The 24,278-nt window shown below is 45.0% G+C and overlaps 1 protein-coding gene across 1 annotated transcript in view; it reads left to right on the forward strand.

The window, feature by feature from the left end:
- Positions 1-24,278, forward strand: part of ELAC2 (elaC ribonuclease Z 2) — a gene marked incomplete at its 5' end in the record, with an annotated part of 32,001 nt that continues 7,723 nt past the window's right edge. The window contains 19 exons of the mRNA XM_006022042.2: positions 1-23; positions 353-403; positions 710-780; positions 3,291-3,355; positions 4,741-4,798; positions 5,780-5,848; positions 8,654-8,803; positions 9,380-9,441; positions 10,136-10,194; positions 10,282-10,354; positions 11,464-11,576; positions 13,408-13,506; positions 13,758-13,896; positions 13,998-14,083; positions 18,668-18,795; positions 20,634-20,730; positions 21,460-21,598; positions 22,550-22,588; positions 22,732-22,841. Of these exons, the coding sequence (XP_006022104.2) occupies positions 1-23; positions 353-403; positions 710-780; positions 3,291-3,355; positions 4,741-4,798; positions 5,780-5,848; positions 8,654-8,803; positions 9,380-9,441; positions 10,136-10,194; positions 10,282-10,354; positions 11,464-11,576; positions 13,408-13,506; positions 13,758-13,896; positions 13,998-14,083; positions 18,668-18,795; positions 20,634-20,730; positions 21,460-21,598; positions 22,550-22,588; positions 22,732-22,841 (1,631 nt within the window). The remainder of the gene's footprint in view (positions 24-352; positions 404-709; positions 781-3,290; positions 3,356-4,740; positions 4,799-5,779; positions 5,849-8,653; positions 8,804-9,379; positions 9,442-10,135; positions 10,195-10,281; positions 10,355-11,463; positions 11,577-13,407; positions 13,507-13,757; positions 13,897-13,997; positions 14,084-18,667; positions 18,796-20,633; positions 20,731-21,459; positions 21,599-22,549; positions 22,589-22,731; positions 22,842-24,278) is intronic.

Consider the following 24,278-nt stretch of genomic DNA (forward strand, 5'->3'; position numbering starts at 1 on the left):
TACGTCTTCTCCGAATACAACCGGTCAGTGCGGCGTGCTGCCGGGGGCGGGGGGCGCTGGCGCGGCGGAACGAGCCCTTGTCACCGGGCCGCAGCCTTTCTGCCGCGCGCGGGGCGTGGCGCCCTCAGCAAGTGGGGTGGGTCCCTGCGCCCGACTGCAGCAGAAGTGTTGTCTCGCCCCAGGCAGGCGGGTGGGTGCTGCAGGCAGGAGTCGGTCCTGGCTTGCGGCCTTGTTTGACCTGCGTTTTGCGCGGCTTTGTCTCATGGCAGGGAGCATAAAGTAAATGCTGACTTGGCGTGTCCAAGGACAGCGGTGTCTTCCTCCCTTCTCTGATGCCCACTTTTTCTCCCAGGTACCTCTTTAATTGTGGTGAGGGGGTTCAACGCCTTATGCAAGAGCACAAGTAAGTTTGTTTCTTCTGTTGCTGAATCACAACAGTTTTGATTGCTGTTCTTTAATTGTGTCATCATCAAGGAGGCCACGGGATTGGGATGGACCTCAAGAGGCCTCACCTGTTCTAGCCCTCTGCGTGGCTGCAGGCTCTGCTCTTCCTGTCCTGCGTGAGGCCAATGTCTATCTAGGGAAACTTTTTTTTTGGCTGTTTAAAACCATTGCTTCATATCCTACCCTATTAACAAGGGAGAACAGCTGTTCTCTTCTTCTTTGGGAGGCTTTCAGAAGTTTGAAATCAGAACATTTTTCTCTCCAGGTTAAAAGTGGCACGCCTAGACAATATCTTCCTGACCAGGATGACCTGGGCAAATGTTGGTGGTTTGTCTGGTGAGTGTGTTAATATGGTGAGGAAGTATTGTTTAGCCTGGCTGTTTGGGATTGTGTTCCTCATTACACATTATTGCCGTCCAGTCCCAAGCTTGTCCATGTTGCTTTCCTGCAAATGTTAAATAAACTCTTAAGGTCTCAGATGCTAGCTCAGAGATTTATAGGCAGTGGAAGCAGGGGGCAGCCACCCAGGAGGCATACACCTTCCTGGTGTGCTATTGCAGGGAATCAGTTAGGCAGACCAAGGCAGGACTGGAGCTTAGACTGGCTACAACAATCAAGGACGATAAAAAGTCCTTCTATAGATTCATAGTGAGCAAAAGGAAGGCACAGAGTCACATAGGGCCCCTGCAGGACAAATCAGGACAGTTGGTGACTGACACAAGGAAAAAGGTGGAGCTCTTCAATGAGTTCTTTGCTTCAGTATTCCTTAATACTGACCAAGACAATTCCCCCACCTTGAGCATGGACAGATGTCCAAAAGGCACCAGACCACCAAAGGTTAGTGCTGACTTAGTTAAGGAGCACTTGGAGGGGCTGGATGGGTACAAGTCAGTTGGCCCAGATGACCTCCATCCACGAGTGCTGAAGGAATTGGCCAGTGTCATAGCTGAGCCACTGGCATGGCTATTTGAGCACCCATAGTGCTCTGGCCAGGTTCTTGAGGACTGGAAAAGAGCCAATGTGATGCCCATTTTTAAGAGGGGGAGAAGGGATAAGCTAGGTAATTTTAGGCCAGTCAGTCTTACCTCTATTCTTGGGAAAATACTGGAAAAAACCATTGAAGAGGGCATTTGTGAAGGCCCAGCAGGGGAAATGATGCTGAAAGGAAACCAGCACGGGTTTGTCACAGGTAGATCCTGCCTGACAAACCTTATAGCCTTTTATGACCAGGTCACACACTGCCTTGACACAGGAGCTGAGGCTGATGTCATCTACCTGGACTTTAAGAAGGCCTTTGACAGTTTCGTATCCAGTTCTCGTAGGGAAGCTAGCAGGCTGTGGAGTGGACACTTACACAGTCGGGTGGCCAACTGGCTTAGGGACCGCACACGGAGAGTGGTGGTGGATGGGTTGTTCTTGGGCTGGAAGGAGGTGGGCAGTGGGGTCCCGCAGGGTTTGGTCCTTGGACTGGTGTTATTTAATATCTTCATCGGTGATTTGGATGAGGTTGTGGAGAGCATCCTCTACAAGTTCGCAGGTGACACGAAGTTATGGGGCAAAGTTAACACACCAGAGGGCAGGGAGCAGATACAGGCCAATCTGGACAGGTTGGATCAATGGGCAGAACGAAATAGGATGCAGTTCAACAAAGATAAATGCAAGGTACTCCACCTAGGGAGGGGGCATCACCAGCACACCTGTAGGTTGGGGGGTGACCTTCTTAGCAACTGAGAGGGTTCTTGGAGTCATAGTTGACTCCAAGATGAACATGAGCCGGCAGTGTAATGAAGCCCTCAACAAGGCCAGTTGCACCTTGTCGTGTATTAGCAGATGCATGACCAATAGATCGAGGGAGGTAATGCTCCCCCTCTATGTGGCATTGGTCAGGTCGCAGTTGGAGTACTGTTTTCGGCAATGCAGTTCAAGAGAGACACGGAGAATCTGGAGAGGGTTCAGAGGAGGGCCACTCACATGATTACCAGCCTCTGTGAAAGACCCTAAGAGAGGAGGTTGAGGGATCTGGATCTCTTCAGCCTTCACAAGAGACACCTGAGAGGAGACCTTGTAGCTGCCTATAGGTTTATTGAGGGAGGACAACAGGGAATTGGAGATGTGCTATTTATCAGGACACCCCTAGGAGTAACTAGGAATAATGGGTGCAAACTAGTGGAGAGTAGATTGAGGTTAGGCATTAGGAAGACATTTTTTACAGTAAGGGTGGCCAGAATCTGGAATCCAGAAAATGGGAAGAGATTGTGGACCACTACTAACTTTTGTACGCTGCTGATGTGCTTTGATTTTTTTTCTTTATTTTATTTTCTTGTGCTGTTTGTATTCTCTGTTATAGGTGGGTCTAGCAGGGAGAGAAGAAAACTGTTAAAGAAGGGGAATGATTACAAGCCTTCCAGAGTTGGAACTGTCAAGTCCTTTCAACTGCTGTTTCCCCACTGTTTTCTGACTGTGTATAGATGTACATAATTTTGGGGTGGTTGAATGCGATTCCCAGAATTTATGCATTGGAAAGAACTGGACTCGATGGCCCAGTTACTCATTCTGGCCTTGTGTTCCTGTTCGCCTCCTGGTTCCGTAGAAGGGTTACTTTTCCCATTCTGCAAATGGGGAACCAAGTACAAAGACAGCGGTGATTTGTTCCACATTTTACAGTAGTGGTAAAAATTGAATCTAAGTCTCTCTCAGTCTTTTGTAGGTCCCTAATTGCATGACAGTGCACTCTTATAGAATGGGGTGCGTAATGGAGGTTTGTAATGGAGTGTGAATCACAACTTTCAGGGCTCAATAATGAAGGCTGTTTACAAAGCACTGTGTTCTTTGTTCTGTTTTTTTAGGAATGCTTCTTACCTTAAGGGAGACAAAACTTCCAAAATGTGTTCTGTCAGGACCACCAGAGCTGGTGAGTAGTCATATTATTTTTAAACAAGGAACTGTTAAAGTGTCTGAGACCTTAACCTGTGAGTGAAAGGCTAGTACAGGGGTGCGCAAAATGCGGCCTGTGGGCCGGATGTGGCCCACCAAGCCATTCTGTCTGGCCTGTGGGACCCCTATAAAACTTAGAAAATTAATATTAATCTGCCCCTGGCTGCCTGTCATGTGGCCCTTGATGGCTTGCCAAAACTCTGTGAGTGGCCCTCCACCTGAACTAATTGCCCGCCCTGGGCTAATACCTAGTTCTTCAGGTATTAAGTGACCTTACCTTGTAAAAAGTTACTGTGTCTGCAAGGTACTGGCTCTGACTGAAGAAACAGAACTCAGTTGTTCAGTTCTGCTTTCTGGAGTGACTTTGTAAGGTGAACACCTTGTTTTGTGGGTTTGGGGTGGGGGGGTTGTTTTGTTTTGTTTTGTTTTTCCCCAGTCAAATTCAGAGCCCTAGACAGTAGCAGATTTGGAACCTTCATTTTTCCTAGTGCCTCATTGAGATATTTAATACCTTTTTCTGCTGCTCCACCCGTACTGAACCCCAAAGAAATTGATGGACAGTTTTTTTTGTTTCTTTTTCAATTCTGATCTTTAAAGCAGAATTTTGGGGTCCCTTCAGAAGTTTGAACACGTTCCCGAATCAAACTTCTGGGTCTCCTGTGACTACTTGAATGTGTTTGTAGAGGGTGGAGATGATTGCATGGACTTAATACTGGTTTTGGTTTCTGTGTTCTAGGTTGTCAGTTTCCACTTTACAGCCTTATTTCCTTCCCTTCTCTCCGTCAGCACCTATTGGAGTTTATTTAGGTTGATGTGATTGAATGTAGCCCCAAAGAACAAACAGGCATTTCCATTTTTTTATTTTCTTACTTTAAAGGAAGTGTATGCAGGACATGGAACTCTAGAGAATTCTGGTTAGCTTGTTTGCAGTGTTCTACTAATTTGAAATTGAGCCTGTGCATATTTTTGCATGTTGGGGGTCATCCTACTTCACTAGGCATAAGCTGATGCTTTAAGAAGTTGAACTTATGTTAAGCTTTGTACTTGGTTCCCTATATGCACATTCATTAATGCGCCTTAGCTACTGCATGTTAAGTTTAGTACCTCTAATATGAGGTACTACATAAAGGCACATTAGCCCATGCTGATACTCAGTAGCAAAGGCGAACATTATTTTTTGTGTGTGTGTGTTGCTTAATGTTTAGTAAACTAATTCTGCTACGCATTAGCCTGGTGTTTGCCATGATGTGCTAATGCTCAGTAGATTAGGCTACTGCACATTACATTGTCTTGTGTAGATGTGCCATGTGAATAACAGACTTCTGTTTAGGAGACAATCTTTCTCTGTATTGTTTCTTCTAGCGAAGCTACCTGGAAGCTATCAAAGTGTTCTCTGGTCCCCTGAAAGGAGTAGACATAGGTATGTATAGAGCACATCTGTGTGCACTTAGTCTTCACTGTTTGCAGGTAACTGATATTTTTATAAAATTGGACAGTAGCCTTGAGCTAAATTTCAAGAAGACTTCTTGGGACCCAAAGCATTAAGTAATAGGAATTGCAGCCTCTGAATGGGAGGAGAGTGTGTTTTTCCAGCTACATTTATTTTGGAGCCATTGGTGTCTGGTTTTTCATGTGTCCTTGAGTAACAGAATGAAAGTACGATGTTTTCCAGTGTGTGGACAGTTGTGAAACTTGGTTGTCTTGGGTCCAAGTTTTCCAGTATTAGGAGTCTGTACCATTTGTCCTGATTAGAACTTGCTTTTAAAATAAAGTTACTTGCTTTGATGATTGGGAATGGACAACAGATTCTTTCACCTTAGTCGTGGGTTTAAACCTAGCATAGTGCAGCTGGTTACCCATTTTTAAAAATGAATTGTTTCCAGTATGGTTTCTGGTTCACAGCTTTGTTGCTCAAATGTTATAACAGTCATTTATTGTTGGAAATATGAAGGCCAAAGATTGAACAAGTATGGAAAACTAACTCCCTTGCTGTTAAAAATAATCCCTCCAAGTGAGAAGAGCACAGTAGGATACATGAATTACTGTAATGGATCATGTTATTGGTCTGTCTAGTTCAGTATCATGCCTTTGCATGAATTTTACTAGATGCTTCAGACAGAGTTACAAAACAGTGTTGTGGGCAGCTATGGGGTAATTTGTGTTCAGAGAAGACTTCTTGAAGATGCATTTTGTCAGGGGAGAAGTTTGACATCGCCAGCAGTACAACAAATATCTGCACTGACTCTTCAGAAATAAGTATTTTCTGTTAAAAATGGATCTCATTTCCAGGCTATTTTACCAACTGGCCAGGGGTCTGTTGTTTCTGTTGACTTGTTAATATCTGCCTTGGAGAAGTTAATAGTCACTCTAACACCTACTGTTTTAACTGTTCTGTTGGTAGCAGTGCGACCCTGTACAGAGCCAGAGTATGAGGATGAAACTATGACAGTTTATCAAGTACCTCTTGTTGGTGAGTATAAACAGTGGATACTAATAGCCAGGGTGGGTTTCATTTAAATCAAATCCAGTTTAAATCACTGGTCAGGAAGCCTCAATTTAATAATTTTTTTTCTACAAAGTGCATTCTTGTTATTTGATATCCTTTATTCATTTAACTTTTTGAAACTTTGTACTTTTAGAGAAAGGTAAAGGGCTTGACCATGTGTTCACAAACTTAGAGAGCCAATAGGGCTGATGGGTGGGTAATCAGGTCTGTTGTCTCCCACTTCCATATACTGCTATTAACAAGGATGACAAAGTTGTCTGGGGACATCTAACTCACCCTATGCCTGAAGAAGGGTGTTTGTGCCCAAAAGCTTGCAAAGAACAATTTTCCCAATTATTTAGTTGGTCTAATAAAATATACCACATCTACCAAAAAAACCTTGTCTGCCTGTGATCTCTGGAGACACAAATCCACAGTCTGAGAACTGAAACTAAGCATCACAGAGATGCTTAATGGGATCTTCTAGACTGAGCACTGAGTCCCGTTGGGTAGAGTGTTTTTCTTTAGAGGTGCACCGATATACTGGACACTGCTCTCCAAGCTGCCAGGTTGCATTCTTGGGTGTGTGCATGCTGTGGCTGTGTGTGTGCACATGGCATTTATTGGTGACGTTATCAGCTACACTGGCCAAAAAAAGCTGATTCCAATAATGTCAATTTTCCTTTTATCTGTGCTGATCCAATATGTCATCGGCATATCTGTGCACCTCTAGTTATAATCCCTATTCCGTGATGATATCTTTTGAGTTTCAATGTATCTTTAAAAAAACAAACAAAACAAAACACATTTTTTATTTAAGTATCTTAACAAAAAACCCAATAAAATACAACTAAATAAAAACAGCTGATTTAAAAAAAAAAAAAAAAAAAAAGAGAAAAAAATAATTTTTTGGGGGGGTGGGTGCATTTTTCTTTTTTAAAAAGTTGATATTTATCAACCACAATAGCAGGATGCCTTGATTATCTCAAGCTACAGATGGGGAGAAGTGGTGCTGCCTGTTCAGGGTTTAACTAGTTATTGTAACAAGCTACTCTGCTGACCCAAGTCATAATTAAATAAAGGGCTGTTCCTTAGTTTACTACCTTTCTACTGAGTGTTTCTTTCAAAGAAATATAGGCTAGGGCAGCTCTGAGGGGTCCGTCTGGTAAAAACTCATTGTGTCCACTAATAACTGGTAATATCCTGCAACGGGATGCATGTGTAGACAAGTGTTAGGGAGTGCTTTAATGAACCTTAATTTTCTGCACAGCCACGTTCATTGCACGTGTAGATATGCCCATAGGCAACTACGTACACAACATATGCTTAGGTGTGGCAGGATTTTGATGCTTCTGAAGTATCCAAAGAGCCTAATGAATCCAAGCAGATAACAGTTCTTGAAATGAACAATGTACAAAATATAGAAGCAAGGAAGGGGAGCTCCTTGGTCCCTGTTTACTGTATTTATTGACTAGAAGATGACCCTGATTATAAGATGATGCCCCCATTAATTAGATTTTATGCATGGAAGATTTATAAATTTATTATAACTTTCCAGGTGTAGAATTGGAGGTTTAGCTTAAATTTATTTCCCCTCCCACTGCTACAGAAGGGGAAAGATATCTGGGGATGGGGGCAGGTAACCTTGTTGTCTCTGCTTCTCCCCAACATTTTCCCCTGGCAGCTCCCTCCCCTTCTCTTTACTGTCAGACCCTGTTCTCCCTGAGCACATGAAAGTGAGGAGCAAATTTGAAAACAGCTGTGAAATTAGACATGACTGTAGCAATTTGAATAGTACCAGTGCACTTAGTTTATCCAGAAATGATGCATGGTTACCTTTTTTGAAACTGCGCAGATTTTTAGCACAAGTACTCCATAAACACACTTTTGAGTAGCACTCTGGTGCCTGTTTATGTGTAGAATAAACCATGCATGATATTAGTTTGAGCCAAAGGCTCGTAACTTTCGTAACTTACCACATAGTCTTTTTGGCTGGGCTCCACCAGAATCATCGGTATTTCAAGCCATGGTGACCTTGCGTCTCAGCACTGCTCAGTATAAGCATGTACTCCAGATCCTGTCCTGTTCCATCCATGTCGTGTCTCTATTCCCCCCCCCCCCCCAAAAAAAAAAAAAAAAAATCCATGTGCTAGTTAGCTCTCGCTCATTACTGGAACTGGGTGTTCTTGGGACAAGTTTTGGGATGCTTCAAAAATATATGTGCAGGTGAGATGCAGGGAAACCAGGACCAGCTTCATCTCATGGAGGGTGGGGCCAAACAAATCATATGCATTGGGCTGAGAGATGGAGTGGCAGATTCTGGGTGAACTGTATGCAGTGTTGTGGCTCACCACGATTTTATAGAGTTGGTGGTGAGAGGGACTGCACTTAATGGGCATTACCATATGTCTATTCAGAGGGGCTAACCTATTTTTGTGGCAGGTTACCATCAGCATGTTTGCCTATTGTGGGCCATGTATTTTATAGTTGTGCGCAGTGTGGGCTACATTTAATCAATTTCATAGTTTCTATTACTAAGAACATGCTGCTTTTGGCAGCAGTTTAATTATAGGCAGTGAATTCAGTGAGATTTCCTTGTATCGGATCATAAGATGAGGGGCTTTTTTCTCCATCCCAGTTGGAGAGGGGGGAGTACGTCTTGTATTTGGGTAAATACAGTAAAATGCTGCAAGTTATTGTGCAAACACTCCAGAATAAGATTTCATCATTCTCATTTCTCATGTTCTTCTCTCCTGAACAAGTTTTTATTTTTTTTTGGGTCTGGGACAGGAAAGCAGCCAACTAGCGAGCCTGAAGGGCGTTGGATTCCTGAAAGATCATCCCAAGGTGGTATCAGTCCAACGCATACCCGTGCATCTCCTACAAGTATAGTTCAGTGTCTGGAGGAAGACAAAAATGAAGAGTCCCTGAATAAAAGAGGTGGAGGAACTTGATTTTTAAGTGATGTCATTGAAACAGTAACGGTATCAAAAGGGACTGTATTTGCTTCCCCTTTCAACACATCTTCAGGACAGATATATATAAGGCTATACAGTGTCCGTATATACTGCAAGAGGGCAGGGGGGATAACCTATGCTGAAGGATAACATGGTGGCTGAATGTGAAGTGAGACAAATACAGACTAGAAAGAACCAAAGTCTTAAAGTTGGTGGTAGTTCCAGTAGTTAATTGTATACCTCAGGAGAAGATGGATTCTCCGTCACTTGACGTTGTTCAGTCAAGAGTGGGTGTCTCTTATGTATTATGGGCTTGATGTAGACAGAATTTTCTGACCTGGGTTATGCAGCTGGTTGGTGTGGGTGATATTAATGATCTGTTTTCACGTCAAGCACTCTCTTGCTCTTTAGGTTTTTTTCCCTCATATGAATTCAGAGAACAGGAAGGCATGAAAGACTGCAGGTTCAGTTAACTTTAGGAGAAATTGGCATCTTTGGTTTTAAAGAAAATAATATTCATGCTAGATAATTCTGTGTCACTGCTTTTTATTTTTTAAAGGATATGGCAATCGAGGATTTAATAGAGGAGATCCGACTCTGACCGTGGCTTTCATCTGTAAAGTAAGATTTTATGCAGGCTTTAAATAGTTTTCCTCTAATTGACCAATTTAATTACACACACCAGTTTTTTTTAGCACAGATGGGACTTTTTATACACTGTTCTATACTAATATTTTTATTCTACAGCTTTGTGTTCTCCCTAATAACATTTGAGTTGGAATAGCATTCTAGTGTTTCAGTCATAGGAGTGATGTTCAAAAGATGGGGAAAAAATCTATTGGTTACTTTTTAACTTGATGCAAGAAGAGTAGATGGATGCATACATATTGTGCTTATTTCCTTTGTTGTCTGCTCTGTTTTTCCTAGTAGAGCAAAGCTAGTGAGATTATAAGAAGGGATGTATCAAAGAACTGAAAGCTGAGTAACAGGAGCTTTAGTCACTGAGTGGAACTCTTAATTGTTTGTTTCTTGAAATACTTAATTCAGCTGCATAACTTAGAAGACATTTTCTTGCTGAAGTTTGAGGCTCTGCTTCTATAAGCTAGAGTTCATATTCATGTATCTGGGTGTTGTAAAGCAGATCAGCCACTGAAAACTTTTGGGAGGAAATTGCATCTTCATGCTTCATAAAGAAGTTTATAACTATCTTAACCATGTTTCTTGTCTGTTGTCTCTTTTTGGCCATGTTTAAACTCAATGTATGCTGTTGGTAATAGTTCTTTATGAGAGAACTCTACTTTCTTTTAATTCTCAGCTTCACCCAAGGAAAGGGAACTTCTTGGTGCTTAAAGCAAAGGAGTTGGGTCTGCCAGTGTAAGTACAAGAGCCCTGCCTTGTGCTCAGGAGAGAGTTCCAGTTGCACACTCTTGGTCTAACTGTCTTTTGTGTTCTCATTTTCAGTCAAACTGCAGCCATTCACCCTATAATTGCAGCTGTCAAAGATGGAAAGAGCATCACTTTTGAAGGCAGAGAGGTACGATGATACTGCGCCTTGTGCTATTAGCTGTTCAGCCGTGGTGTAGGCTGGGTGGAATCCATGTCAGGGTGAACATTATAGTAAGCAAGTGGCATTTTTGTACACTTTTATGGGAATCTACTTTTTGAGGTTAGGAGACTGCAGTTGCGTTCAGAACCTTCCCTTGCTGCTTGCTGGAAATGCTAATTTGAACCTTTTCCCATCCATACTTTTATCCTTGAGTGTCTCAGCCCTGCATATCTTCTGGGGTGCTGTAATCTCCTTTGGTGGTAGTTCTGCTTTTTAAGCTTTCTGTGTTTCACCAACCAAATCATTATGGTAAGTAATGTGTTCTCCTCGTGCTTGTTATGGCAGGCAGAATCTGTACTGTTCTTTTTGATAGTACGGAGAGAGAAGATGGTTAAGAAAAAACATACTCTGAAATTAACTGTAACGTGTGCTAGTGATGTATGTCCCTTCAAACCCATGGTGGTTGATCTGTTCTAAAGATTTGAACTGGCAGTAGTTTGTGAGCTTATAAGCTTTAGTCCTTCTTTAGGTAAAGGCTGATGCAGATTTTAAATTACAAGATGCAGGTGTGCTTCTCGCATGCATGACTCAGAGCAGTTATGAGCTATCACTGCACTTACCAATTCTTAACCTTTCTGTTACCTCCAGAGTAACCTAAGTGGCTCCCATGTTAAGGACAAGCAAACCTTTAACCTTTTTGGTTAGTAATTAACATGAGGGAAAGGCAGCTCTGGATATTACTGGTCAGTCAGTAGTAACTGGCAGCCCTCTGCCACTTAACCACATTCTGTACTTTATTCTCTAATTAGGGATCTGTTCCCTCAATGGCACAGCAAAACCTTTTAAGTCATATAATAAACAAGGGGAGCAGAAGCTAGAAAATACCAGAATGGGAAGTGTATTCACATTTGCTGAAGAGTAAATGCATAATGCTCTGTTAGTTCTTTTGAGATCTCTGCTTGGCTGAGAGATGAACTGAACTTACTGATGGAAGAGCAGAGGCTACTGGTTATGTTGCTGAAAGGCATTCTGACTCAGAAATCCATCTAGCACACGTGTGTTAGGACTCCATGTAACTGTTATGTGCCTTATTGCAGATTCTGCCTGAAGAGGTTTGTTCTCCCCCTGATCCAGGCTCCATTTTCATTGTAATTGAGTGTCCTCATGAAGGCTTTGTGGACGCCATCTGTGCAAATGATACATTCCAAAGGTATGGAGTAGAGGTGCAGCAATATATTGGTTGCAGATCAGATCGGCACCAGTAAAAGGAAAATTAACATTATTGGCTATCAGTTTTTTTTTTGGTCAGTGTAGCCGACTTAATGTTCACCAATAAATATAATTTGCCTTCTGGCTGGGGCCTCTGGACGCTCTGTGCATGTGTGCACGTGGCCAGGAATGCGTCTGGGCAGTGTGGAAAGCAGCGCCCTGCAGGCAAGTCTGTGGAACAGACATGAAGCGGTGGGGAGGGGGGCTGCAGATCAAGACCTCCATGGTGAGGGAGGGAGTGGGGCTGTGGTTGGGGGTGCTGTCCAGCCAAGGTGGCGAATAAATCTGGGGCGGGGAGCAGGATGGAGCTATGGATGGGTTGTCCAGGGTGCACTGGGGGGGGGCTGGGGGGGGTGATGGCTCCCCACTGCTGTGTGCACCCCATAGGGGAGCAGGTGCCCCCCCAGACTTATGTGCGGGGCAGTTGTGGGCTGCTTGCTGTGGGCTCAGGGGTCTCCACTCTTCTGCCTTTCCCTTGGAAGCCCTGTGCTGGCCACATGTCCCCTGCCTGCCCAGCAAGTGGGTATGACAAGTTGTGCCCCCCCTGTGGCTGGGCAGACAGGGGATGCATGGCCAGTGTGAGACTCCCAAGGGAAAGGCAGCAGAGCAGAGAGCCCCAAGCCCACAACAAGCACCCCTCATCTGCCCTTGCCCAGTTCAACTTTGCTCCAGTTAAGTGTCCCTGCACTTAAAAATGGTGGTGGTGGTGCTTGAAGTAAGGCTAATTTGGTGAGCTTTAGTTCAAGCGCCCCACCACCATTTTTAAGTGCTGTGATGCTGATCCCTTGGACGAGCCACCCACAGCTCTGTCTTGCTCCCTGCCCCACTCCCTCCCTCACCATGGTGTCCTCAATCTGCCCCTTCCTCTCCACAGACTTACCTGCAGGGAGCTGCTCTCTGCACTTACAGGAAGGCAGCCGGGCAATCGGTTTGGGATTGGTATCGGCCAATATGGCTAGTTAATAATTGGCTATTGCTGTCGGCCATGAAAATCTTTATCGGTGCACTCCTAGTATGGATGTGCTCCCTGGCACGCAGAGTGAAATTTTTGCAGTTTTGGTATATGCAGAGTTGGTGACACTATATGAGTGATACTTGAGCCATATTATAATAGTCTTCTTTCCTGATGTCTTTAAAAATCTACAAATGACGTGTTGAAAGCAAGAGATGTCCAAAATGGTCATCAGATGCTGCTAGTGGAAATATCTCTTTTGAGAGACAGCTTGTTCCCTTTGGTTTGGGAAGTTTAGGTTTGTTAATTTTGGGGATTTGGCTGACCTGACTTTCAGAGCGCCTTCAGCGGAGGACGTGTTGCTTAATGACTGGTGATCAAAGATATTGAGATTTCCATCCATCTTGTGGGATTGCTGCTGTCTTAATCTCAAGAAGTTTAAGGTGCATGTGTTGGGTAGTAGGCTACTTTTTTTCTAGGGGTGAGGGTCTTGATGCTCCATAGATACTGAATTTACTCATTTCACTGAGAGGAGAATTGTTTTCCCCTTTCACAGCAAGATAGTGGAAACTGTATTAAGCATCTTACTAAGACTCTCTTGGAGTCTTTCCTAGAATTTAAATGTGGAGTTCAGGGCTCCTTCATTCAGTCCATGCTTTTAACTTCCGTGCTGTGTTTTCCTTCCTGAAGTAGAATATTACGCAGTTTGAAGTACCTGGTAGTAGATTTTAGAGAACGTGGCTATTTTTGGTAAGGGTATTCTTGTGTAATGTGTGCATCAAACATGTACTTTTTTCCTTTCCTGCTAAATGTGTTCTAGGTATCAAGAAGGAAAATCTGAGGATCATGTGGCCTTGGTCATTCACATAACCCCCGAGTCTGTGCTCCGGGACAGCCGGTACAAGCAGTGGCTAGAAAAGTATGTGGCTTTCACTTGATTGATTTGATTTAAAAATGATAGCCTTACCTGAAGCATAACCCACAGATATTCTGATTCCAGGCTCTGTCCCTAAATTGTAATAGGTGTCAATGTGGGTTCGAATGTTTTTGTTTCAGAGGAGCATTTGGCCACTGGCTTGGGATGCTTTGTGGGGGTTATCTGGCTAACCCTGAGCCTAGGGCAAATGTGGCTTATGCTTCAACATACTTTTTACTCCTTCCACTTTCCAGGTTTGGATCCAAAACTCAGCACTTGATACTTAATGAAAATTCCAACACTGTGCACAGTCTGCGCAGCTATAAAGTACAAACCCAGTTGAACCTCATTCACTCAGAAATCTTTCCGTTGTTGACCAGTTACCAGAGTAAGGTAGGAAGGAGGCTCTGCCTGGTCTTTCTACAGGTGATAACCTCTGGTTTTCCAGAGCCAAAGTAAAATGCTTAATTGTTCCATTTCTACAAACTCTTCAGGAAGAAGAAGCTACTTTCAGCGTACCTGTTGTCCGGGGAGAGTGTCTCTTGAAATACCAGCTGAGACCCAAAAAAGAATGGCAGAGGTTGGTGGGAATTGGATTCTTCTCTTGGTTACACTTAAGCTAAAGCAGATGGTTTGGAGAGAACTCCCATGGGAGCAGAACTAATTTCATAAGCTGACACCAGGGTTTAGGCCAAGTTGTGCCTTTCAGCTAGGGAAACAGTGATTTAAAACCAGCTTTGTCTTCAAGAACAGTCTATTCTGGGTTTGACCTATCAGGGGCAACTTCAAGCAGTTGGTTAAGTGTGAGGTTCTCATGGTGGTAGCCTTTTTATGGGTCCCAAATGATGGGTGGGTCATGTTGTGCAAAGTGCTGTACAAACCTGCATTGCCTCAGAACATATGCAGTCCAAGTGGGAGCCAGACTGTAGAGGACAAATCTATAGAGAGAGAGGTGGTTAGCCTGAAGTCAGTCAGAAGACATGGGAAATATGCACTTTCATAGACTAGCTAAATAAATTTGTCACAAGATTTAGTGACCCCAAGTTCACTTAATCAGATTTAACAGAAGGACAGATGTATGTCTTTTGTATTTCCTTGCTTTCTTAAAATTTATTCTAAGAACACTGGCCTGAGAGATCAGGTTGCTTCATGCTTTCCTAGGGTGTGGAGAGGAAGCTCTGGCCAGAACAACTCCTTTTTAAGATGATGAGGGGCCAGATCCTGTTCATCCTACTAGGTGCTTAGATGTGATCCTATTTCATCCTTCTAAGGGTGCTGAAAAAGTTTAATGTACCTGTTTTTGTATTACACCATCATCTTAACTTTAAGTTTGTATCACAAAAAGCTGTCAAGCAGAGGGGAGGAGCCATCCACCTTTTGTGTTTAACTTTTTCAGGGATTCAAGGATGGAATAGGTTATCCCTAAGAGCTCGTTCCTCAGAGCAAGTTACTATGCTGCTTTATGCTTCAGTTTCCCTGTCTAAAGGTCTGGTGTCATGGTTGACTTGCAACATGGGGATGTTTAGAGGATAAAAGTGTGAAAAGTACTAGATTTTAAGTGTTTCTAAGGAGGCTCTGTATCTCTAAAGGAACTACCTGGTTAGAGCTGAGCTAAAAATCCTAAAGGGAACTCAAAAAAGGGATTATAAATGTATTCGGGCTTCCCTTTTATCTTAGTGGTTTCTAAATTGTAGGTTGTAAACTACAGTGTCTCTCAGGTACTGTATGTGCTTTTAATTACAGGCAGAGCTTTACTGTGCCACAGTTTCACCACACTAATTGTCTTACTGCCTGCAGTTACCCTGAAGATAATGAAGGGTAAAGAGGGGCAACTTAGTCTGGGTTAATTGCAGGGTAAACTGCTGGTTTCACCATTTTTGCTGGATAAGAGTAGTCATACAGATGGCTACTGTGGAGCAAATGACTTGCAGTGAATCGCCACCTTCCTCTTTTTTGAGGGCATGAGAACAGCAATGACTTGTATACCGGATTGCAAGGAAGTACTGGACTGTATGTGGGACTGCAACCAGAAAAAGTTTGGGAACTGCTGCTCTTGCTTCATCTTGTTAAAAGACTTTAAAGCCTATCCATATCTTGCATGTGCATAAATACAAGGATCACTAAAACGGGCATAAGTGAGCAAAGATTTTTCAGGCACTAGATATGCAGGGTGTGAGCATGTAATTTTATGGATATGCTGCCACACTCATTTGGGGTTCTGGAACTCGGTATCATAGAATTGCATGTACCGTATATTTATTGCCCTCTTGGCTGTTGTGCCAGCAGATGCACCAGTGTTAAGAGTTTAATAAAACCTTTTTAAAAAAACATCAGAAGCAGAAAGCCAGCAAGAGAATTGGTGAGATCATTGAATGACCTAGGTGTAAAAGGTGCATTTGGGGATGATACGAACATAGCAGAAAAACTAAACAAATTCTTTGTGTTGGTTTTTACTGCAGAAGATACTGATGGAATGTCTATGCCCAGATTAATCCTTCCTAGGAAATAGACAAGGGGGATATTCTGGACTTTCAGAAAAGCTTTTGACAAGGCCCCTCAGCAAAGTCTTTTAAAAATCTGAGTTGCCATAGGATTAGGAAGGTTTTCCTGTGGCTTAAGAGCTGGTTACAAGATGAGAAGCAAGGGGTAGGAATAAATGGTTACTCTTCAGGATGGAGGGAGGTCAAAAATGACCATAGAGTAGTCCCACAAGGATCTGTGCTGGGCCTAGTTCTCTTCAATATTTTCATCAATGACCTAGAAATAGGGTGCATAGTGAAATCTCCCACGTTTGCTTCTGATAAGTTATTCCAGGTAGCTAGATTCCAAGCTGATGGAGAGGAGCTTCAGGAAGATCTCACCAAGTTAAGTGAATGGGTGTGGCAGGGCTAGTCCTGCAGGGAGTGTTGTGTGCCCCCAGCAGCCAGCTAGCTTACCCCCACCCCCTTCCTAGCTCCTCTCATCCGCCATCTTCTGTCTTGCCTGCTATGTTTTGATGGAATCAATTAAGTGGGAAGCTTTTTGAGCTTTGAAGGGAGGTGGTTTCTTTTGGGCCACTTGGCTTTTGCCCTTTTGCACTTATCCAGGCCCTGATTCTTTTGACCGGGGCCTGATTTGTTCTAGCTGCTCCCTTCAGCCCTGGGCCCTGTTGGTCCAGCCTCGGCTCTCTGGTAGCAGCAGCACAGCTGGGAATTGGATTCCACAGTAAAGCTCTGGCCCTCCCTGTCTCCCTATCTCTCAATCCATGACCGTAACCCCCCCCACGAGGGATCTTGGTTTTCTCTGATGGGGGAGGGAAACCCCAAATTAGCATTTTGACCGCATTTAAAATGAAACACTGCTGTATACATGTATAGGTATCACTTGAGCAGATTGATATTTACAATTTTAAAGGAATTTTGGAAGCTTTTCAGTGCCTCCATCATAATAAACCCAAAATCGAAAGCCAAAATATATAGGCGTTTAGAATTTATTTTATCATGGAAAATCAGAGCTCTCCGTGCCCTTTTGTTCACCAGGACGGGGGGTCCAGTTGCAACTGTTGCCTCCACTGCTTTGTGATGCTGAGCAGCCCTGATACACCAGTGTCCTGCCCCTGCCCAGGCTGTTGCTCCTCACTCTGAAGCCACAGCCTCCCCAGCCTTAGCGGTGCCCCTCACTCCTGACCCATAGCCCCCCTGCCACTTCATCCCTGCCAGAGAGTGCCCCCAGCTTCCAGGGCTACAGGACCTGCTGGCTGCATCCTGTCTGCTCCCTGCTCTGTGCCCCCTGGGCACCAGCTACAGTCCGCCAGCAGTGCCTGGGCCCTGTCTGCTGTGCATGGGAGGTGGTGAGTGCTGTGGTCAGAGGGAGGAGCGCAGAGCTCAGCCAGACTGGATTCTGTGGGGGTGAGGGGAGGAGGTAGGTTGCCTCTTGTGGGGCTTGAGGCTCCCTGCCCTGCTGCCTTTCCCCCCCAGAGGCCACTGCAGCCTATTGGGTGAGACCTGATGTGGTAGGGTGGAGCAGGACAGGAAAACTAAATGCTACTGGGAACCCTGTGTCAGTTGTGCTGCCATGGTGAGATGTCCCCTGGCCACCCAACAGCAGTGGGGACAGTGGTGAGGAGTTGTCCCCATGCTGCAGCCGGGCAGGCAGGAGGTGCCTCACCTTGGCAGCATGACTGGCGTAAGGCTCCCAGCAGCAGTGGTGGCAGTACCAAGCCCCTCCACCCTCCTGCTCCAGGTTCCATCCACTGGGCTGTGAAGGTGGCTGGTGCCTGTTGCTGGTCCAGCCAAGCTGCAGCCCCATGGCCTGCTGTCCATCCAGAAGTCTTGGGGGGGTGCCCCGCCACTCCTCTCTCCAACACTGCCAGTGGGTGTGCCTGGATGGTTACTAAGCCATGGGTCTCCAACTCCTCCTTCCCCCCCCCCAGCTCCCCACTTTCACTGCCCCAAGATCCTGGGGTCTCCTCAGCCCTGCCTGCCTGTCTCGTTCCCATCGCTCCCAAATGCCACTCCCCACCAGCCTGCAGCCCCATCCCAGCTGCCTATCTAAGCACCTTTTCTGCATGGGTCTTGCAGGGCTGGGTCCAGCAGTGGCAGCTGGAAGGAGCCACCATTGCCAGGGCTGCTGGGAAATGGAATCCAGCTGCCACACTGCCCCAATCCCAGCCCCAGCCCTGGGGCACATGCACCATGGCCTTGGTGCAAGTCGGAATAGGTTTTTGCTTTGTATTTAACACTGAGCTCCGATTTGAAATCTGGATTTTTTTTGTCTCAGCTGTATTACCTAGGGTCTTATATTTGGTTATTTCTTACTTTACTGTAACTTTGGCCAATGAAGAAACAAGCTTAATGAGTTTGTGCAGTGTAAGTGACTGCCCTGGAATTTTATCTGGCTGCTGGGGCAGTAAGAAGGAACTGTGGTGTTGCACCTGCCCATTTTGGCTTTGGAGGCCTGTAACGATGTCTGTGTGATAGCCACAGTCAAACCAGCATTCTCAACCAACAAAATCCAGTCATGTACACATGAAACGTACATGCACGAGAAACAGAACATAGAGGGGTCACTTGAACCTCTTGTCATAAGGCAATCTTTAAGCTGTAGTTTGGTGCTTTGCTCCAAAAATTAACCATCTTCCAGTTAGCTCCCTCCCTTCTGATCTGTAGCCTGTTTGTCATTTCAGGGATATGGTTACTGTTTGCAATTCCAGTGAATATGTGGCTGAAGCACTGGAGCTTCCCAACTTCCAGGACTGTGTGAAGGAGTGCAAAGAGAACCTGCAGGCTGGACCAGTCACATTGGATAAAGAAGGTGCTTGAGGCCGTCTGAAATGACCATGTGCTTTGATTTAATTGGCAAATGGGCCTGGTTTTACAGGGGAAGACGGGCAGGCTTACGCGAGTGTTCTGAAGGAATAGTGTCACCATGAAATAGTCTAGTTAGCCTTCAGGTTAATGAACACTGTGTAGTATTAGGGCTGCTTTGAATGGCTTGCTTAACCCAGAACATGGGGTGGAATTGTTCATTGTCTCTGTGCTTACTAGTTAGTGTGGCATAAGGCAGTTGTTGCTTTGAGATGGCTAGTATTGTGTTTCTACCACTGTAGGGGAGAGATTAAATGCAAGCCAACTGAAGCTTGGTTTTGCTTTTAACTCTGTGTTCAGAGCAGTAAAAATAAGAGTCCAAATCGGATACTGGAAAGGTTAATGACTGACTTACAATAGGTCTCTTCTTGAATGCCCAGCTCTGGTCATCTGGCTTCAACTCCATTTGAAGTGATGCTCCCATATCAGAATAGAACCATATCAGTCTGTGTGTGTTTGGGTTTTTTTGTGCGTTCACCAGAGCCCTCTGTAGTAAAAACAGGTGGATTGGAGGACAGGCTGTTAAAAGGGCTGGGTCCCTTTCTGTGGCATAGCTACTGTCTGTCACGGGTTTTGACTAGCTACATTTGCTCATATGTATATACGAATAAAGGTTCACCAATACATCAGTCCATATCATATCAGCTTTGATAAAAGGAAAATTGACATTATCATCAATCGGCTTTTTTTGGCTGATATGGGTGATAATGTTGCCAGTAAATGCCATGTGCATGGGTGCATCTGTGGCATGCATGCGGCCAGGTTGCAGCCCAGTAGCTTGGAGAGCAGCGTGTAGCTGGTAAGCCTGGTGTCAGGGGTTGGGCGGCAGATTGAGGCCCCTGTGGCGAGGGAGGAAGTGGGGCTGGGGCAAGGGTAGTTGCTGCCTAGCTGGGGTGGGATGGGGTATGGCACAGAGGTGTGAGCTGCTTATTCAGGGGACCTGGGGGTGGAGGGGTGGCTCCCATTGCTGTGTGCACCCTCGGGGGAGGCATGGGAACAGTGTGCCCCCGCCCGGATCTGTGCACAGGGTGAGGGTGGACTGAAGCTGCAGGCTGGGGGTGGTGCTGGGCTCTTTCCAGTAGTGGGGGTTGGCCTGGGGCTGCGCTCGGGGAGGAGGGGGGCTATGGCCAGGCTGGCTGTAGCTCCCCTGCCCCCCTGCCCCCGGTAGCCCTCCTCTCAGTGCCTTCACCCACCCTGAGCATGGCCCCAGCCTAACCCCCCAATGGAAAGATCCTGGTGCTGCCCTCACCCTTTGCACAGATCTGGGGGGCATGCACCCCTGGGGGAGGCATGGGGAACATGCAGCAGCTGGAGCTGCCACCCCACCCCCACACCCCATGGATGAGCCACCTGCTACATCCTCACTCAGCCCCACTCCCTCTACCACAGAGGCCTCGATCTGTCTCCTCCCCTTCTTCACAGACTTACTGGCCAGATGCTGCTCTCCAAGCTGCCAGGCTGCATATCAGCAATCGGATTGACTAGCCATATCAGCTGATACCAATAATTGGCTATCAGTATGAGCCTCAAAAAATTTTATCAGTGCACACCTATATATGAATCCAGGTGTTCTGCTTCCACTTCCCAGAGAATTCTGTCCGTTCTTCCCCATCCCCTTCTAGTAATGATCCTGTGGAGAATCTGTAGGTTGATACTTCCCAGGACCTGTATTCTTACTAAATTCTAACACTTAAGTGGACTCTTAAATTGGATTAGAGCCAAATTTACTATAGTGTGGGTTGCTCTTACTGTCACTAATGCAAATATGTTGTATACCTTCTCTAGGAAGAGCAGAAGCTTATCCAGAAATCGTGTTCTTAGGAACAGGCTCTGCGATCCCAATGAAAACCCGGAATGTTAGCTCCACCTTGATAAATACCAGGTGAATTTCTTCTCAAGAAACATGCAGAGACTGGGGGAGGAGGTCACCTGGGTTTTCTGAAAGTTACACTAGAGATAGGCCAGTGTGTAAAATACTAGCCAAGTGCCCGTCAAAAATGACAGAGGAGAGGGTCTGGGATGGAGTGCCGCCACCTAACGCCCCATGCTGCTGCTGTTCTACCTCTTGCAGGGAGCAGGGTGGGGGAGCCGAGGCCAGCTCCCCGACCCTCTGTCCAGTCCTCAACGCGGCTTTGGTATCATGGCGGCTCTCCTCCATGCTTAGAGCAATCTGATTGAGTGGCTGTTTCCATCAGCCAATCAGAGTGCAAATAAAGTATGACGGCTGGACAGACAGACTTAGGCTTTTATAATATTAGAATACCGATTAGAATAGAAATACTATTTCAGAGTACTTAAACTATTTCCAGCCTCCCTTTGGAAGTTCATTAAAAGCTTCTTTCTGCATGGCATCATTTGTTTCCTCACGTTGACAGTCTCACTGCAGAGAACAAGAAGCAAATGGACTATAAAAACTGAACTGTTTCTGATTTTAGCTCCTCTGGTTTTTTCTCCCTGAAGAGAGATGGCATTAGGGGCAGAAGTGCTGTGAGTCTGCTGACACTTACCACATGGTCTGGAACATGACCCTTTCTGAACTGAAATGTCAGACAGAGATCATCTGTTTCTCATTGGCTTCTGCCAAAAACACACCTGCTCTTTCTCTTGGCAGCTCTACCCAATCCCTGCTCCTGGACTGTGGAGAAGGAACATTTGGCCAGCTCTGCCGCCATTATGGAGGGGAGATTGACAATGTCCTTTGTAACATAGAAGCTGCATTTGTGTCCCATTTACATGCTGACCATCATACGGTGAGTTTTTTGCAAGAAAACTTTGCCTGAGTTGTTGTGCGGTGTGTGTGCGTGTTACTATTTCAGCAGCAGCTTGTTATGTCAGGTTCTCTGAAGTTTGTTCCTTGTTTCCTTTGTTTGAGGTGTCTTTTCCTTTGTGATTGTTTTGGTAACTGTTCCAATGCTTGCAGCCAGTGTGCTGCCTTGCTCTGCCACTAAGAATTGTGATCATCATTTTTTTTAGATATTGATTTTAACCATCTAGTGGTATTGGACTGTCCTATTGCAGTACTTGCTGCCACTGTTTCTGGTGCTGTTTAGAGACTTCAGTTGTGACTGGAGGTAGTATCCACACTCTTTATAGCTTGGAATTTGCTTGCACAAAAAGCTTCAAACTACTAGCTTGCTTCACTGTGGGTGTAATACTGTGCCCAGATTTACCCAAATCCAAAATGACTTCAACCCTCCCATAATTATTTCCATAATTCATGGAAAACTATGATAACTTGTATAATGTAATTATAGGAGGGGGTCATCTCTCTAGCACACTGGTGACCTCCCCACCTCACCTGTCAAACAGCCTGTTTCAAATACCAGACCAAACACCTGGTCTTGAAATCATACATTTATATCACTAGTGGGGTTACTTTTAATAACCTGCCACCTCCCTTACCAATGCATTAGTTTAGGACTGTAGCCCACTCTTACCCACAGGGCCTCAGTTAGCCTGCTTTCACAATTCCATGGGCCTCATTTAGCCTTAATTCAGTAACTGGGCAGGGGACTCCTATTACAGGTTTCCCTTGCTGCTCTGCCCTCTCTCCTGCTCACTCAATCAGGGAGAGTTCCAGGTTTCACCACGATATTGATTAGTGCCTGTGAAATCAGCTCTGTGTTACGGCAGCCTTTTCATGTGAGTTTATTACATATTGATGACTTTGTCAGATGTTTACTCTGAACCCTCTCTTCTAGGGCTTGTTGAAGATTCTGCTAGAGAGACATCGAGCTTTTGTAAGTACCACTGATATTTAAAGTGTCAGGCCAAGCTCAGAATAGTGCCTTGTGGGATAGAGCTGTACCTTTATTCTCCCCAAGCTGAGTTTTGCTCTTTATCTGACTTATGAAACTCTTCTATTATTGATTGGCTCTTTCAGGCATCCCTGGGCAGATCATCCAGGCCGCTGTTGCTGATTGCTCCCAAACAGATCATGATGTGGCTGCACCAGTACCATGACCGCTGCCAACACATCCTTGATCATTTCAAGTGAGTGTATTCCTGCCTAACTACAGGTAGTGGGAAGTACTATAAATACACTGTCAAATACATTCATCTTTGTCAGAAAAAATTGTTGCCTCCCCACACAGCAGTATGATCTGTATATGGGCCATGTGCTGTTTTTATTTTTCTGATTAACATAGATGGTCAGAAAAAAATGTAATAGAACAATATCTCCCAAAGCAAAAACTGAAAGAGAGGCTGACCAAATATCTTGCTTTGAATGTAAATGAGCTTCTCACTTATCCTGAACATGCTCAGGCTTTGGAGATTCGTTTTGCACTGAGGCTGGGTAAAGAATTGCTAGCTAAGGAACTGCAACATGCTAGTAAAGTACTTGGAGTGGTTGTTTGGGTGCTTCTTGAGCTGTAATCTTGCTTTTCACAATTTTATGGTATATGGCTGGGTTACCAGAACATGTGTGCACCCAAGGTAGCTATGTATAAGCAAAGACCACTAATGACTTCACAGGTGTGAATGTGTGTCCTGGCCCTTCTGTTCAATATTACAAAGGCAGAAGGAAGTGATGCTTGCTGCACAGCCTGGCATTGTTTGAGGGCCTGAACAGGCTGGTAGATTTCTACCTGAAGTGCTCTTATCTCTTCACATAGATTAGAGTTCTGCCTCAGCCTTAGGGAGGAGGGCTTGGAAAACCAGAAAACTATGAATAAACCAACACACCAGTGGTTGTCATTAAAGAGTTTGAGTAATGTTATTGGCAGTACCTTCTGGCTGGCCCCTGCCTCTTGCTGATCCTCTGTTGCCTCTGTTTCCCATTCATACAATTATCTGAGCCTTCTTAGACTAACCTACTGCTACTACAGTTGCTCTAGTGGTCCACAGTTAACAGTACCTAACAACAGGTGTGTGTTAGGCCAGTCATGTAGGCTTAGACACTAAACTTTGAGGAAAGAGGAAGAAGAAAAAAGTCCTAGAATCCTTGCCTTTTTTTGAGGGATCAATGACATGGATGGACAAGAGAACCTCTTGCCAAGAGTCTCTCTTATTTAAAAAGGTTTGTGGCGGGGTCACATCTCGCTTTTAGCAGAGGCACTCTGAAGCAGAAGGTGTTGCATGGGGCAAGGCAGATACTGGACTACTGGTTTGGTAGGCTTCTGCGTTCTCCTAATGTAGTAGAGGGTGCTTGGACTCTTCCCTGTCTCTTGGGGTTTTTTTTGGGGGGGGGGGGGGGGGGGGGGGGGGGGTTGGTTTTTTTTGTTGTTGTGTTTGTATTGTAATCTGGAAAGGGGAAGATGCTGTTTATTGCTATTGAATTTGTCTGGCATGGCACCTCAATCTAGCAAATAGTCTCCTGGAGAGTTTGGTATGAAATAAGACAATGGTGGGCCTGGAACCACCGTTTAGGCAAGAGGGAGGGGTAGGACAAGACAGAAAACAATTCCTAAAAGAATGGTTTGAGGTTGG

This window comes from Alligator sinensis, unplaced genomic scaffold (genome assembly GCF_000455745.1).
Source record: "Alligator sinensis unplaced genomic scaffold, ASM45574v1 scaffold77_2, whole genome shotgun sequence".
Taxonomy (NCBI): domain Eukaryota; kingdom Metazoa; phylum Chordata; order Crocodylia; family Alligatoridae; genus Alligator; species Alligator sinensis.